This window comes from Anser brachyrhynchus, assembly GCF_964034855.1.
Source record: "Anser brachyrhynchus genome assembly, chromosome: 5".
Classification (NCBI taxonomy): domain Eukaryota; kingdom Metazoa; phylum Chordata; class Aves; order Anseriformes; family Anatidae; genus Anser; species Anser brachyrhynchus.
Window position 1 is genome coordinate 1,468,149 of NC_137699.1, and position 17,078 is coordinate 1,485,226.

A 17,078-nucleotide genomic window follows, 5' to 3' on the forward strand; every position below is an offset into this window, starting at 1 on the left:
TATGTTGCATCTTTTACTCATATTGGTGAGTTGTTGGTCATACAGTTCACTTGAGATGAATTAACTGTGAGAGTTTTGTGGCAAATAAGTAGTGCAATGTGAGCTGCTAGAAGACAGTAGATCATATCAGTGCATAAAAGTAACTGATAAAACAGCATAGCAGAGATCAATTAACATTTAAAGTGATTTTAGATGTTTTGGATGGAAAACCATTTTGGAAGGACAAATGGACAAGATAAGCCTCACAATCAGTGAGAAAGGAAATTACCATCTGGAGAAAAACAACAACAACAAAAAACAAAAACAAAAACAAAACAAAACAAAAACTAAAGACAAATTTTATAGGAACCGTATAAGAGGGATGACAAATATCTTCTGAAGCATGAATCTGATAATAAAGGAGAGGAAGATGCGCACTAATCTACCCCTATCACTTGCAGGTTGCTTTTGTACATAAGATGTTTTAATGTTCCTGCTAACTCTGTTCTGTTCCCTTTGCATGTGGCATGTTTTCACATGGCTTTACGTGCACTGATAGCGCACTCAGTCCAGAAGACAAGATCCACTTCTATTTTCAACTTGAAATAGCTCTCTCTATCTTGTTCCTGTATCTTCTGGTTTGCTTCATTTCCTTCTTCAGTGCTAGGTGAATGGTTTTGAAATGATACTTCATGGATGTTAGCCATCCAAATGTCATTGAGTGTCTGTGAGTTGGATGCCACCTTACCTTTCCTTCTTGGGAGAGTGCAGTTTGGCAATATGAGATTACAGTAGTTGCTGCTTTGCTGAGTAGTCTTTGCTAAGCAGGGAAAAATAAAAGCCCTGTGTAACCTAAATGAACTGATGATTCATAACAATGTCAGAAAAGGGTGATGTGTAACAGAACTGGTGTAAACTTAAAGGTAGTTATTTTTAAATGGGGGAGGGGAAAGATGACGGAACAAAAGAAAAGAAAGAGCAGATATGGACACTAAAAAGCAAGAGAAAAAGAAAGAGGATGGGGAGGAGTTAAAAATGGCAGAGGAATAAAGATCGTAACAAAGAAGCAGCATTTTTACCTTATCTTCCTCCACCCCACTTTTCATCCATTCACCTTCTTTCCTATTTTCCATTCCTTTTTTTCTTTTTTTTGCATTAGTTCATGTTCATTATCTACAACATCCATGCAACAAATCTGTTACTTCAAAACCCAACTCTAATATGCAAAGGCATCTCTGCAATGCCTGCATGTGTCTTTGTATAATTTAAAGTGAGTTGGTTTAAATTTAGTGAGAGAGATGACTAGGGACAACATATACCAAAAATCACCAGATAACTTACCTGGGGGCTGAGCTCATGGACTTTATCTTCAAAATACAGAAAGCTCTATCTTTTCAGGAACTTAAGAAACAGCTTTGTCACTTGAACTGTTGGAAAGAGCTCATCTTCAGAAGGGTTGAATACATACTGAAGAGCCAGATAGTTTTTGATTTGTGTGCATACAGACTTGGATGTCATAGTTTCAAAAAAATAAAACTAGAAAAAAAAAGCCTGCTCAGATTAATTCAGAATTTTCTATATGTATTTGGTTGTCTCTTTCCACAGTGTAAAATTCAGCATTACTTCTTGAATGCCTTTGGAATTTTGTACCATCTTTCCAAATGAAAGATATGATCATCATGGGGGAGAGGGAAGGAGTAATGCAAGAGCATCTATTCAGACTAGATAGTAACAAAGATTTTATCTCCATAAACTAATTGTATTTCAGCTAAGAATCTGAATAGAATGCAGTCAAAACAATGCCAAAACTTGAGCTTTTCTATTGTTCTCTTACACTGCGTAATAAACCTGTTCTTGTAAAATGGGATGTAAATAATGTTGGTTGTGATGCTTCACTACTTTTTTCTTCAAGGACCCTCTTACCACTAAAAATGCACCATATCTTTTTCTCCTGTTGGTACTTTTCTTGGTTTTGTTCCAATTAGATTATAGAAGTAGACTGATTATGCATTTGTATAGTACCTTGCACAAATGAGTCTCAAGTCTAGACTGTGATACTACACAATAAATCAAAATTAGAAAAAAGACCAACTTCTGAACAGCAGACACTTAAATACCTCCAACTTTGTATAAACCTGGAAAAACAAAAAGCAAACAAACAAAAACACACGCAAAAAAAGGAACCAAAAAAAAAAAGTTTTAAAAAGACCAGTCCACAATATTATTAGCAGGGATGTGAAAGCCAGCATATTTAATGTATTAAAGCATCTGGAGGTTTTGCTATGAAGTCAAACAGAGTTTTAACACTAGCTTCAGTGAAAGATAGGCTCAAATGAGGAGACAGGGAATTGCTGTTCTACTGTTGAAGAGTGTGGCTTTGGTGGTAGGAGAATGTAGCCATATATGAAACTATATTTTAAACATGATCAGAAAACTATTGGGAGCAGAGGGCTAATGAACTATTAATATTACTAGAATAAAAAGTTAATCAATTATGTGCTGTTATAAGCAGCTGATTAGGCCTGATTAACCATCTTTTTTGAAACCTCCACAGCACTTATGGATATGCTGGCAGTCATTAGTAACAACACCCACTCGTGTTTGTTTATAAAAGCTGTCAGTTGTTTGTTAACATTTTATATACCTCCATGGAAAATATGACTTTTAATGAGCAATACTTGTCCCTTATCTGGACTGATTTTAGGTAAGTTTTGCTTTAAATTGGGAAGTCCAAAGCTAAGTCCTGGATTCTGCCTAAATAGCCAGGGCTGAAGAATTTGTATTTTGTCACTGCAGGCAGAATTCACAAAGATTAAAGCAAGTCTAGATAACACTGTTATTAAAGGCATCAGTGACATGCACTAACTGCTCTTGGTTTGCTACCAGATGTGGAGCTGCAACATTGAAGAATAAAGATAGGAAACGGAAAAATAAATGATACTATGGGAAAATGGTCATCACAGACCAAGCAGGACAATTGACTTGTGTGATGGGGCTGGATTAGTGTATTCTGTCATTATTTTGTCTTTATATACCTTAAAATTGTTCGTTGACTGGTCTATCAGGTAAACTTGCCTGTACTACTAAAATATTTTTTTTTCTTAAAATGTAAATGTATGCTGTTTTTCACATTCAAGTGCCTTGAGTTATATTATGTAATTTCCAAAGGAGTTCTGTCATGATGGTCTCCTTTAGCGTATCACTGGGGAAATGCTTGCAATTTGGCCCAAATTTCAGTTAGTTTTCAGGGAGGCTTGGAAGACTGAGGAGGCAGTTTGGTTTTTGAGCTTCGTTGGCAGAGTTTACTGCAGCTTCCATCAGTGCTGGTTTTGTTTGTGTTTGAGTATCTGTAGCTCTTACTATTACTGTAGTTTCTACAGCATGCCAGCTGATGGGAAGGAAGAGGTCATTCTGTGTTTTGGCAGGACAGTTGACTGCCTTCTCTCTTGAATGCTAAGTCTTGCTTATAACTTGCTTAAAAATGGCAACCCCAAACCCTAAGTCATCTACTTTTGCTTCTGTTAAGATATTGAAAGGTACATTCCAGATGTTGCAGGGTTTGAAAGCTCACATGTGCTTCAGAGCAGTAACTCCCGGAAGCTGCTGTGCTTTCCACACACAAGCAGGTGTGATGTCAGTTGAGGGGTGTGACTAATGAAGCAGAAGAGACTTGTATTTACTGCATATGTAAAATTACAGTGTGATCCACAGCATTTGTTACTCCTTGCTTTTGCTGGATGGTATTTAAAATAGTTTCTAGTGTGTTAACAGCTGCCTCGTTGTTCCTAGTACTGGTCATACTAATGTTAAATTTCTGTCTTGAGACTATATTTAAAAAAAAAAAAGTCATGAAGTCACCTTTTTGCTACCGAAGGCTTTACCTAATAGGAATGGAAAAGATTCTTCTACTGTGCATCTTCCCTCAAATCAACGTGATGTCCTATTGAGAGGAATTTTGCTTTTTTATGTGTATTTCCAAAAGTGTATATAAGATGTGAGGTGAGGAAGAGAGGAAGGCAGCATGAATATGCTGAACTAATTATGGGTTACTGATGTCCGTGATACTAAAGCTAATTCTGGACAGGATGTGCTCTGATATAACATAGTCTGGAGTAATGCAGCGTGCGGGGATGGATGGTTATGAGGCTTGTTGGTGTGGATGCAAGCAACCAGCAGCTGTTAATAACAACCCCCCCGGACGGGGGGAACCAGACACAAACGGTGTCCAAGACAAACACCTACTCTAATAGTGGCTGGTCGCTGGGTAGCTGGAGCTACGGAGCTCAGATGAGCCAAAGGAATTTCGCCGGTTTCACCCCCTCCAGGCAAATGGATGAGTTGGTGCGAGCATCTCTGTTCATGAACGCGACTGCTCCCGCCAGGCACGCAGTGGCGCGTTCACCTAGCAGCCAACGGGGGCTGCCGGCTACCTCCCTTTGCGGCCAGATACAGACACAGCACGGAGGCACCGGCCCCGCCTTCCCTCCCGAGTTTGCAGCACGGCGGACTGGCCCTAGCGTGTGGGTGTGTGTGTGTGTGTGTGTGTGTGTCTGTGTGTCTGTGTGTCTGTGTGTCTGTGTGTCTGTGTGTCTGTGTGTCTGTGTCTGTGTCTGTGTCTGTGTCTGTGTCTGTGTCTGTGTGTGTGTGTGTGGGTGGGTGGGTGGGTGGGTGGGTGGCCGTGTGCGCGCGGCAGCAGGTGGGCCCCGCCGTAACCCCGCCCCGCTGGGCCCCCGTCGGCCATACGGTGATGGCAGCAACCTCCGCGCCAGAGCGGGCTCCTTATTGGAGGCGGGGGCTGTCAATCCGCGGCCGAGCGAGCCCCACTCTCCGGCGAGCCGCTTCCCAGCGCTGATTGTGGAGCTGAGGCCGGCTGCGATGGGAAGCGGCGGCGGCGGAGGGAACAAAGTTTGCAACGTTCGGCCGCTGGGCTGCTCGCGGCAGTGATGCCCGGGGCGGGAACCGGTGCCTAAAAGCAGCGGGCAGCCCGCCGGTTGGCACGCCTTGCGGGCTGCAGTCGCCACTGCTATCGCAAAGTTTCAGCTATTTGAATGTAAAATCCAGGATTCTAATTATCAACCCTCCCCACCCCCACCTCTCCTTCTAGGTAGGCGACAAATATTTCTATTCTGTGGATTAGAGAACTTTTTGCATGGAAATTTACTGCCTTCTGAGTGGTCTCCGTTTCGGGGAGGGGGGGAAAGGATTTATTTTCATCGCGGTTTATTTTTGTTTTCTGGATCGCAGGATTTTTGGAGCTATATGGAGCGATCTCAGGATGGTGTGCACCAGGAAAACCAAAACTTTAGTGTCCACTTGCGTGATTTTGAGTGGAATGACTAACATCATCTGCCTGCTGTACGTGGGCTGGGTCACCAACTACATTGCCAGTGTTTATGTGAAAGTGCAGGAGCCGATCTCGGAAAAAAAGTTAGAGGAAGACAAAGGGGACACTTTAAGGATTATAGAAAGGCTGGACCATTTGGAAAATGTCATCAAGCAGCACATACAAGGTACCACCTTCCCCCCCGCTTGCTTTCCCCCTCACCCACCCGCCGCTTTCCGTGTTCCACCCTCCATCCCCTCTCGCCGCGTTTGGGCTGTGTGTGTGTGTGTGAGTGACATTCGTGTCGCGATCGGAGCAGAGCCGCTCCTCAGCCCGGAAGCGCCCGGTGCGTGTGGGGGGGGTCCCTGGTGGTCCCCTCCCGGTGATGTCCCCTGGCGACGGGAGCGTCGGGGGGACCTGCCCCGCACGCTCTCCCTGCGCCCCGGTCGGCCGCTGGCGGGAAGTCGCCTCCACCCGACGGGGGCTTCGGGGCTGCTGTGCCCGGTGGAGCGAGGAGGGCTCCGGGCTGGGCTCGGCTCGGCGTTGTAGTAAAGCTGACCTCAGCCCTGAGCGTGCCCGTGTCTCGCTTATGCGGGGTCCCGGGGGGAGGGCTCGGCGCGAAGGGCAGGAGAGCCTCTTCTCATCTTGTTGTGCTCGTCATTGTTTCGTATTTGTTACTTGCCTTTGCCAAAATGGGTTGCCGCGAGGGGAATTCTTGTTCTCCTTCCCTTCTAAGCCTGACTCTGCTAGTCCGTGTGGAGAGTGTGTGCGTCCGGGTGTGCTCAAGGTTTTCCCTTAGTGCTGCTGTAGTGCCGGGAGCCACTTGGGATTTTAACTGGGACAGTCTCATTTGTGTAGTACCTTTTTAATTCGATCTCCTCTTAATGGGAGCTCTGGGAGAAGGGTTGAAGTGGCCAAGTAGTGGGGAAGAACATGAGTATTTCTGGGGGGACTGGGATTTTGCATGTCTTTACTTTGGTGGGTGATCTCTAACTAGCATCTTCCTTTATATTTTCAACATCTGTGTGGTGTCATACAGTCACTCCCTCTGTCTGCTATGTGGGTTGGATAGTAAGGAGGGTGGTGGGTAAATGAGAGCTCTAGAGGGACCATCTTTTTCCGCTTCCGCATAACCTGTACTGAAGGTTCAAATCCGAGTTCTAGTTTCTCCTAAATCTGCAAAGGCAGAGCAAAGCATGCCTATCACCAGCGCACCAAAGGTCCCCTCCTTCCAGGCAGCTTTGGCCAACTGCTCTTCTGGCAGTCTAAAGAGGGGTGGAGTGGGCAGGGTGGTTAATTCTCTACGAATTGGGCTTCCCCCGCTTAGCAATGCTCACAAGTTCGCAGCACTATTAAAGCACAGTTGCTTTCCTGTGGCTTCATTTCTTAATATGTGACACATCACTGTCCAGATTGCATGTACCTCCATTTGTCAGATAGTCTTGTCAGCTTGGGTAAATTAGTAAAATACTTTTTTTTTTTTTTTTCCCTCTCCTTGTTTTGTTTTGGAGGATGAGTTACAGCAGCTTCTGCAAGTTTTAACTTCTCTCATGCAGTCCTTGAGTTTTTTCCTGACTACTGAAAAGGAATTTAAAAAGAAAATATATATTTTTTTCTGTGTGCCAGTGGAGTGCACTGTGGAAGCATGTATGAAGGCAGCTGTTTTTCAAAAGATGCTATTAAGAGTTAGATACAGGAAATTCATCCAAATAGGGCTAGAGCATACCTCCTTCAGTTTTGTAGGTGCGAAGTTCTGATAGTCTTCTTTTCAAGGAAAGTAATAGTGACCAGATTGGCTTGTTACTTTGGACAGTGATTCTTCTCAGAGTCATAGAGAAAGGGATGGATTTGCATGGATTAAAGCATACAACTAATTTGTGACAACTTGTGACTATACAAAAACCAAACCAGAAAATATTTTCCTTAAATAACATTCATATGAAAGTTGAAGAGAATCTTCTAAAAATAAGCAAACGGTTTGGTAATAAGTGCTAGAATATATATTTTTTTGGGGGGGGGGGGGAGAAGGAAAGTTTACAAAGTTCTCACACCTTACTGAAACCACTTTTAAAAATAATAATAATAAAAAAATTAAATAATTGCAGATTGTCATCCCTAAATGGATTTTCTGTACTTGTACTTTCCAAATCATAGTAACTGAGTTTCACAAGGAATTTCTGTGGCAGAGATTGCAGAATGTTATTTTAATCGGATCTTGCTTTAGTACTGTGAGATGTTATGACTTCTGGGTCATGTTGCAGAACTCACAGAAGTCATTGGAAGGAATACTCCAAGCTTGACTGGGGTTTGGGTTAGCTTCAAGCTTATCAGTTTGAAGGTCAGCTTTAAGAAGTTAAAAGTTTGGGTTTCATTACCATAAATTGAATAAACCAGCTGCCAAATAGCTGGACTAGATAATAACTATCTGTAGTTTACTGTAAAGTTTTTGCTTGAGCTACTCCTTTTTTATGCTGGAGAAAGGTGTCAATAACTCAGATGTTCTGCAGTGCTGAACAGGCACAAAATTAGCAAGGGTAATAGAATGGCATTCCACAGGATACCCTGCGAATACCAGAAAGCTCTAACTGCAGCATTTTACACATGGGGTTACTCTAGTATTTCATTTTAATTTGTTTTCTGATTGAATTGTTTAATTAGGTGCCATCAGGGAATTCCTTTAGCATATAAATTGCTATCTTGCAATATTATATCAAATATGGTGGAAATGAGAAGGAATAAGAGGTGCCTTCATTTAAAAAAAAATCACTTTTTGAAGTATGAACTTTTACAAAGACATTTTCAAGGCAAGAAAAGTGTTAGATTGAAAAGAGGTAAAAGAAATTCTGAGAGAATGAAAGTATGCATGCCTTCTTTTCAGAAAGAACAGTGTGGAAAAGGAAATATTGGTAGTGGTATTGGCCAAGAATAGGAAAGTTGGAATGCACAATTATGTACCTGCTATACTGCATATCCTATACTTCTGTGTATCCCAACTTATCCACATGTTGGAGGATAACCATTGCTCTGCACATAATTTACAGGTGCTAGAAATGAGGTAAGAGCATGTGCTGCCAGTGGATTCTGCTCTACCTTTATGGTACTTCTCTTTCTTCTTTCCTTTCTTATGATATTTTGTGTTAGCCTATGGACATGCTACGCAGGTATTGTGCATCTGACGCAGACTTCCATGGTGGGCAGGATTGGCAGCATTACAGTCTAGACAGGCGATGTGGACCACAGACAGAAGTACTTTGTGGAACAGCAGCATGAGGCTGGAACTTGAGCTTAAGCCCAGGAATCATGAATTCTTGGCTTGTGGTCCACCCATTTATGAGATGGTTTTGTTTCAAATCACCTCACCTTTTTTACTTATCCTTACCATTTTACACTGATGATGACCTGTATACCTTTCTATGGCAGTGTGTTGTATTGATTGTGTTAGCTTCATCTGAATTCTACAAGGTTAGTACTTAAATACTTTTTTCCCATAGCTTTAGTAGGAGTCATAGGTTTTATTCTAGCAAGCAGGCCACTCAGAGAAACTTTGTTTCCAGTTCCTGTGCAGTTTGCAAACAAGATAGGGTGGTTATTGAGATGATTTGTGTGTGCACCTTTGTGAAGGAAAATAAGGAGAAGACCATATGAATAGTTTTATGCAAAGTGGAGTCTTTTTTGTGTCTAACAAAGGAGTGTGGCAAATGTATCATCTATTACTCTTGAGTTTTATTACCAGAGAGAATGCTATAAAGAACTAAAGTTAATAAATATTGTATTAAATAAAATGTCTGTCTTTCCAACATAAGGTTCAAAATATTTTTTTCTTAATTTTATTTGAAAACAGTATGTTCTGTCAAGTTCACAAGGAACATACTGGCTAAATAAAACTCCAAAGACTAATTTTAATAAAATCAATATGAGAGTGCATCAGACAGATCAGAACACATCATTCATCTTAATAATGCATCATGCGTTGGCTCTGTCACTAAAGAATTGCCCTAAGTTGTGTGTGTGTGGTTGGAAGATCATGTGAGCAGGCAGGATGCTCTTGATCAGATACTTAGTCTGTAACAACGACAAGAGGCACAACACTATCAATAAGGTAGCAATTTATTTTGCGACAGCCTAAAGCTAGACTGCAGAGATGATAAGCTGAACATTTTTCTTGGAAAGCTATGCTATGGTTAAGCAGGGATCCCTTACAACGTGACATACACGCTCTGCTATTTGTCATATTATGCAGTGTCATTTTATCTTTTTCAACTTTGTAGTTTTAATCAGAAGATATTTGCATCCTAGCATTATTTTGAAAAATTCTGGTCTATGAAATCTGTGAAATGAAGTTACATTTTTGCCACCTAACAGGAACTTAAACAGAATTGATTAATTGCATACAATTAATATGTACAGTAGATCCAAGTTAAAGTTGCAAATACACAGTTTATTTCTGGAGCAGTTGAATTCTTATCTAAGACCAATAGATGGTTACTAAGACGTCTGTTTTGTACTAGGAATTTTATCCCTCATCTTTGCATGCTGCAGCATCTGTTGGCGTAAATAAATGACATGTCAAGCACTCTGTAGACTTATTTGGGAAATTTTCATGTGTTATCTCTCAACCTGCTGCTTAGAAGGATTTGCTCTGTGGGTTTACTTCAGCTGTTGTTAGCTATCCCATAGCTGGATATCTAATCACCCTTTTGTGGTCAGCTGTGGAAGGAGAGATCTCCAGTGTGACTCATTCCCTGTGTCTTGGACAGGTATTAGGATGGAATGAATTACTTTCACAAATTGGGTATTTTGAACTTGGGAACCATGTCAACCCAGACTATTTTAGCCATCTACAAGTTTGGATAAGTAAATCCTATACTTGATACCTACCTTTTATTTATTTACTGATCTCAAACATGAAGAAAGAATGTAGTATGTAAATATCTGTTTGTGATAGCTGTCCTTTGCAGCCTGGCTACCTGCATGGATTTATACAGTCGGACTTGTTTGGATTTGCCAGACTCCACCACGTCTCTTACTCTTGTGGTGGTTTCCTTTTGGGAATTGTTAGTTTTAAAATTCCCCCAGCCTATTTCCTTCAAGCACAAAGGCAGTTAGGTATATTTGGCACTCACTGCAGTATATTTATTCTGAGAAACAAATCAGCAGCAGACAGTAGCCTTGGGAACACAGCTCTTGCTCCACTACAGAGCACCCTGTATTCACAAGTATATAAACAAGCAAGGAGACCTACTGTCCCAATGTAACTAATTGCAAGAGAACGAACTACTTGGATATGTGAGACATGCAGGATTAATCCCGTTATTTTTTCTCTTTAGGCTGTGACTTCTCAAGTCATTCTAGATTGCTGCATGTCAGTGCAGATTAATTTGAATTTAATTTTCATGTTCTTCCATGCTTAGGAATGGCTGTACTAAAGAAAACTTTAATAGTGTTTTCAGTTAGAAGTCTGATTCAAAATGTTGTAAATTTTCGAGGCTTGCTGGATGTACAGGTAGTTCAAGGACCATCTACTGAAGACTTAATTACGTTGATCAGTATAACTGCAACTTGATAATTTGTTATTAGTATTACTGAAGCTATTTTTTTTGTGCTCTTAATATAATTAGAAGGCAATTAAGGGTATTCTTTCTTGGTGATTCTTGCACCAAGGATTTATTTTGCCATGGTTAGGACACAGTAGCCAAAACCGAGGAGGTCTAGGCTCACTTCTAATAAAGTAGCTGCATTTTATTACTAGTGATTGAGTAATTCCTTTCTTGATTACAGTTGTTAATTATTATTATTTTTTCCTTATGGTGATATCAGCTAGATTGCTGTATTAATTAATTAATAAGGTTTATATAATGTGAATGGTGTGATAGTTACTTTTTTTTTTTTTTTTAGTTCATTGTGCATGTTGAGCACAATAGCACCGTGGCAGATAGCTTGAAATCCCAGCTGTCTTGCAACCATCACTGTGCACAAATATGTAGTGGAACAGTTGCCTTGAAGAGATCCTAGTCGCTATGGAAAGATCAGCGGAAGCTGGGCAGAGGAGATGGCCATAGGAACTAGTATGGCCAAATTTATATGCATTGTTGGTAGCAGGTTTGCCTGTCTGCTAGAGTTGCTTGGATGAATTGGACAAAAGGTCTTCCCTTGTCCCAGTAGTAACAGCTTAGAGAGAGTGTGCAAATCCTGCTGAAAGCAACCACGGCAGTACTGGGTGGTACCCACATCTGCTCTCCCACCATAGGTCTGGGCCTGATTGATATTGAGACTGACATGAGCTCTGAAGTATGAGGTAAATACCTCTCTCAACATGCAAGTTATAATTAGCACATCTAAAATACCACATAATTGCATAATTGTCTGCTTGGATCTTTTGGAAATTTGTGGTCTCAAATAATGTGGGAGAGGGAATGGAAATCTTATAGTTTTGGTTTTTTTTCCCCTCCAAATCAAAACCCTTATTTAAAATGTGAGTGTTTGACAGTTCTAATAAAAGGAAAATCCACAGGTGATCTCTGAGAAAAGAGGATTTCTATAAGCAGTCTTCTGGACAATGTAAGAACAGAGATAGTATTTCTATTTTTTCATAGATAATATAGATCATATTTGTAGATAAATGGCAATTCTAGCCTTCACTTTAGGGAGATAGTATAGATTTTTTTTTAGTCTGGGAAAACAGCTCTGTTACTTGCCTGTCTAAAATCTGGATCTACATACAGATCTGTTTCATGAATCATCCAACTAATGCAGTGAATTATCAGTCCCCACTTTCATGGTGGATTCACGTTCCTTTGAAGCTTTTCTTTCTGCATCAAGTCATGACTTGCCACAGGCTTTGCAAGAAACTTTGGCATGCTGTAGGTAAAAGAAAAACTGACAGATAAACTTTTCCAGCGCAGCAGACCCAGTGAATCTGTACCTATCCATTACAGGATTATCATTGCAATAAGGTTATGGTTAGAGAAAACGCCTTTCAGGATTTCCATGTGCACAGAATAAATAGGACTTGCGAAACAGAGCAGAGCATCATTTTTAAAATCACTTTTTTCTGTTTGTTGTGTTCTGTTTGTTGTGTTCTGTTTGTTCTGTTTGTTCTGTTCTGTTTCTCTGAGGTATTTGCAATTTAGCAGCTGTATATTGCATGATCACACAGCACGTGATTACAATAACAGCATTTCCCTCTTCTACTTGTGCTAACAAGAATATTTTAAGCAGCTTAAATGAAGGGTGGGGGAGTAGTATGCTGTAATTTCTGTGGTATTTCTTACTAGTAAATGCGTTTACTTCATGTGTAACGGTGAGGAGGGTCCAGGAGGAGAGAAGTATAGAAAAAGCTAAAGGATATGAAAGATTCTGTGAATGTTTTATGCCGTTTTAGTTAATGTGGAACTACAGTTATTAAGTGGAAACTCAATAGTTTCCACTAGTGTTATTGAAGCTGATGAAGCAAGGCATATTGAATTTCTGTGGAGCGGGAAGAAACAGTGCACCATTTCTGGTTCAGTTCTGAAAGCATTTTACTTTCTTGTTGCTTTGAAAACCAGTTTAGCATTTAGGAGATTATTATAAATATTTTCTTGCATTAATTAAACTGAAATCTAGCATTCAGAAATACAAGTCTTAAATCCATTAGATCTAATTTATGCTGGTATTTTAAAACAGACTATTTAATCTTAAGCATGTGTAGTTTCTGTAATGAAATAAGAAATACTCAGATTGCATATATTCAGAAATTCATAAGCAAGATATTTACATGAAAATTTACATGAAAATATTTACATGATATTTACATGAAAATAGTATCCTTATTCATCTCCCATGTTACAATCAGGTATTGTTGTTTTGATGTCCTCCTCTTTAAAGAGGCAGCAGAGTTAGCACTCTGTGACATTAGAACGTCAGCCATAACTGATTATGACATATTAAACTGGAATGTAACAGATTTTAAGCTTGTCTTTAACTGATATTTTATTGTGGTTGTAAAGCTCTCAAGTTTAAAATGAATTTCAAATTATTAAACATTAAACACACACACACACCAAATAAGCAAACCCAACAACAACAGAAGTTCCAAAGAGATGTATAAAGCTGCATAAAATGCCAGGAAAACTTTTGAATTGATGTACTTAAAGAAGCAAGGCCAGAAAAAAGCAGTAGCAAAATGGTGGCCGAAGACTTACGTTTGGATAGATCATTCCCACTTGCAGCTTACTTTTCCGTAAATGCAGGCTGTGTAACAGGAATGCTTTTGGTATAGAAGCATTTCCATTTCACTGATTTATTGTTATATTTCATATAAAGAGAATTCTATCAACATAAATGAGTTCATCAGCACAGCTTTTTTTTTACATGAAAGTAGTTATAAAAAGCACCTTTATAGTGTTCATTCTATTCCTCTTAATTTCATTTGAGAAAAAAAAATATGCAAGAGGATGTGGAGGTGTATATACAAATATTTAATCTATATGATATATTCTATATATTATATCTCTATATATAAATACGTGGGGAGTGGAGGAGGTGTTTGTAATCACTATACTGATGATCCATATACCCTGTCTTAAAGGTAGGAAGGATCTTCACCATTGCCTGATTTGGGCTGACATCGAAGAGTTCATGGATGATGATAGAGGCACTGAAGCAAGAACTTGATTAGACCAAGTGACAGCATGTTTGCATAATATCTCAGTATGGTGGCAACATGAACAGACTCCTATAGTCTGTGAATGCAAATGACAGGTATTGCCTGAAGTGTGTTAGGTTGGGTTTTCAGTTGTTAATGCTCTCTGCAGTAACTGAGAAATTAGCTGATGGATAGAGTGAACCCTGCACGTTTCACTACTTATTAGTGGAGACCTGTTTCAGGATGATTGACTGCTGTAGGAGAAGGTAGAATACCGGGTCATGGACTGAGTGGGGAGCCATGACATTGATTTCTTATTTCAAGAAGGAAGCGAAGGTAGAGCTTTCTATGTTGCAAATTGTAGCTCTTGAGAGTAAATTTTTAATCCTTCAGCCCTAGATTCTATTCTCATAATTAAGAAATAAGCTAGTGGTGGAGAATTTTTAAATTTATGAAAGAGGAAAACTCCTTGTTGTGAGGAAGCCTGGAGACTTGAAAACACGTAAAAGGAAATTTAAGGTAGTTGTAATGTATGAAACAATTCCTTGGCTGCTTGCAGTAACAACATGTCAATATGTTTTTGTCTGCTTGACAATATGTAGGAAATGCCTTTGATTTTTGTAAAATTGCATGTAATTTCTCTGCATTTCTTTTGATTCTATTGATTAAAGCTTTTCTGCCTTGCCTAGAGTCATTAAATAGCAAACCATCTGCTAAAAACAGATTGGCAACATTCCTGAAAATTAACATTAAAAAAAAACAATAGAGTTCAGTCTAAATATATTTCAAAGAGTATTTTTGTTTGTCTTCTGAAATGAAGAGGGAAATAAAAGCTTCTGCTACAGTCTTGCAAAAATTTGCAGTACCTGGACAAATACTGGTAACTCTTAGTAACTTGGAGAAAGAGACATTGACCTCCACAAAAAAAGCACGCAGGGTCCAGCCAATATAGTGTGAAAGTTTCATTACAAACTCTGCCACATGTGGCTCTGTGTCTAGCACCTGTATCAGTTGTACAGGAATTGATGGATAATCAGCCATTTAGCCCAAAATATTCTTTGTGTGGCAACCAGTGGCGAAATACTGATCACAGTCAGTAGCTCTGTGGACTGAAGCATAGGCTAGAGTAACGCCTCCCCCCCTGCCCCACACTGGTTAATATAATGAGGTGGTAAATATAAAAGTGGCATGATCTCAATTGAGTGTAATTTTTTTCATTACACTTTGTTATTATCTTTGTGTTGGACAGCTTTTAGGCTGTGATTGGCTGCGCTGAAGCTAGGAAATATGCTCCCATGAATAAGAACTGTCAGCATGTTGCAGGTGTGGGACACAAATAGGAGGTATGCTAGGTTAAGACAAAGAGCTTGTACATTTAACCTAGCTTTTGTGGGTGGATTTGCCAGATAGGAATGCCATGTAAGTTTTCAGAAGGTTGTCTAGCTGTCTTGGGAGAGGAAGGTACAGGAAGGAAGCCTTACTCTGTATCTATACCGTGTGTTTCCACAGATTCATTGGAAGACAAATCTAAATATCTGCATCTTCAGCAATTGAGTTAAAGTTTTGACTCTCTAGTTAAGACAAACTTTAAACTGTAAAGCTGTCTACACGGGTACTGTGTGTTTGCAGCCTTTTTGCTACTAAAAAGATACAAAGTCTTCATACAAAAGTGAAAACGTGCAAATCCTAGTAGGGGCTATTCTTTTTAAACATTTTTCCATATAATAAAAACCTTAAGCTGTTGTTAAAGATTAATTTTCCTTTTTTTGTGTTTGTGTGTGTATTACATTATTTCCACATAACAGAGGGTCCCTGGACTGAGTTCTTAGCATGAATGCACTTGAAGTTCTTGCTCTAAATTCTTTCCTCTGCTTGGCTTACATAAATTGCTATCATTGCCATGCCACAGTAATGCAGTAATTCATTCATCTGAAGTATTGTGAGGCTTGAAGGTGGGAGGGATGATCTGTGCAGAACTTCTTTTTTTTTTTTTTTTTTTTTTAATATTCTATTCATTTCCCCTGTCCTTTTCTTCTGGTGTCCCAGAATTCTGCCCTGCGTATCCAGGGGCCAGGTTGGTTCAAGAAGAGCAAGTCTTGCTTGTCTCATATCTATGGAGTTACTTTTCTCGTATCACCATGTAAGCAACTGGGTCTGAAGCACAAAGAAGAGGATGGGAGGAAAGAATCAAAGTATCCTCAAGTATAAAAGATAATGTAATTATTACATGGGTTATATAAAATACTGTGTCAAATTACAGGCAATGGCAAATACTTAGAAGTGCGCTTTCTGCCTTGTGTCTATTTTTAAAACTTGTGCTTAGGCATCTAGCAAGCCAGGCTGTTCTTGCATGTGTCAGTGTGTAGCTGCATAACTGTCCGGGTGTTTTGACAATGAACATGGTGCAGACAATGTAAGAATTTTAGCCACAATGGCAAGCTATGACAGAGCAAGTATGGCACAAAAAAAAAAAAAAAAAAAAGACAAAGTAAGATGTAGGAGCATATCTTTCCTAAATTAAGTTAATAAAAACAATATATTTTTACTTAAAAAAAAATATTTTTAATGTATCTCTTTTACTCTTTATTTAATGTTCATGCTCCAGATTTATTAAGAGTGACTTGTAATTTGCCTTTCTGCTGTTTGATGAGAACAGATGTTATTTTCTCCTAACTCCCAGGCACCTGGAACTGTCAAAATTCCCCAAGCTCATTCAATTATCATCCAACAAGCAGAGCTTATTCAAGCAATTTACCTACAAGGGCCAATTCAATGCAAGGTGGAAAACATACCCTTTTCACTGAGTTTATTTTAAACTCGAGAAATCCTGCTTGCTTCACTGGAATAAGTGGTCATGTCTTTAAAATAAAAACAAAACAACCAAAAAAAAAAAAAGAAAAAAGAAAAAAGGGCAATTTTATGAAGTTGTACTTCTTCAATATGTGAAGTGTATGTTGCTTTATAATTTTCTCAAGATTTGAATTTAAACGTGATAAACCACGAGTTTCTGTTGCTTCTTGGGAAGGAAGGTAAACCAAAGCTCCTTCTAGCAGGGAGGTTCTGAACTGCACACCTGTATAAATACAGTGCTTGAGTCATTCCTGGTTTACACCAGAGAACAGAGAAAGCAGTGTGACGGGAATTAGCCCC

The 17,078-nt window shown here is 39.5% G+C and overlaps 1 protein-coding gene across 12 annotated transcripts in view; it reads left to right on the forward strand.

Annotated features, from left to right (window-relative positions):
- The window catches only part of GALNT18 (polypeptide N-acetylgalactosaminyltransferase 18), a 317,660-nt gene that overhangs the window by 84,205 nt on the left and 216,377 nt on the right, over window positions 1–17,078 (forward strand). For 7 of the 12 annotated variants that reach the window (XM_080593302.1, XM_080593305.1, XR_013951621.1 and 4 more), the window contains one exon: window positions 5,224–5,489. The exons of 1 other annotated variant lie outside the window; for it this stretch is intronic. In XM_080593302.1, the coding sequence (XP_080449428.1) occupies window positions 5,255–5,489 (235 nt within the window). In that variant the 5' untranslated portion in view covers window positions 5,224–5,254. Of the gene's footprint in view, window positions 1–4,657; window positions 5,084–5,223; window positions 5,490–17,078 lie in introns of those variants that run through there. 4 more of the 12 variants (XM_080593308.1, XM_080593307.1, XM_080593303.1 and 1 more) reach the window with 4 other exon arrangements.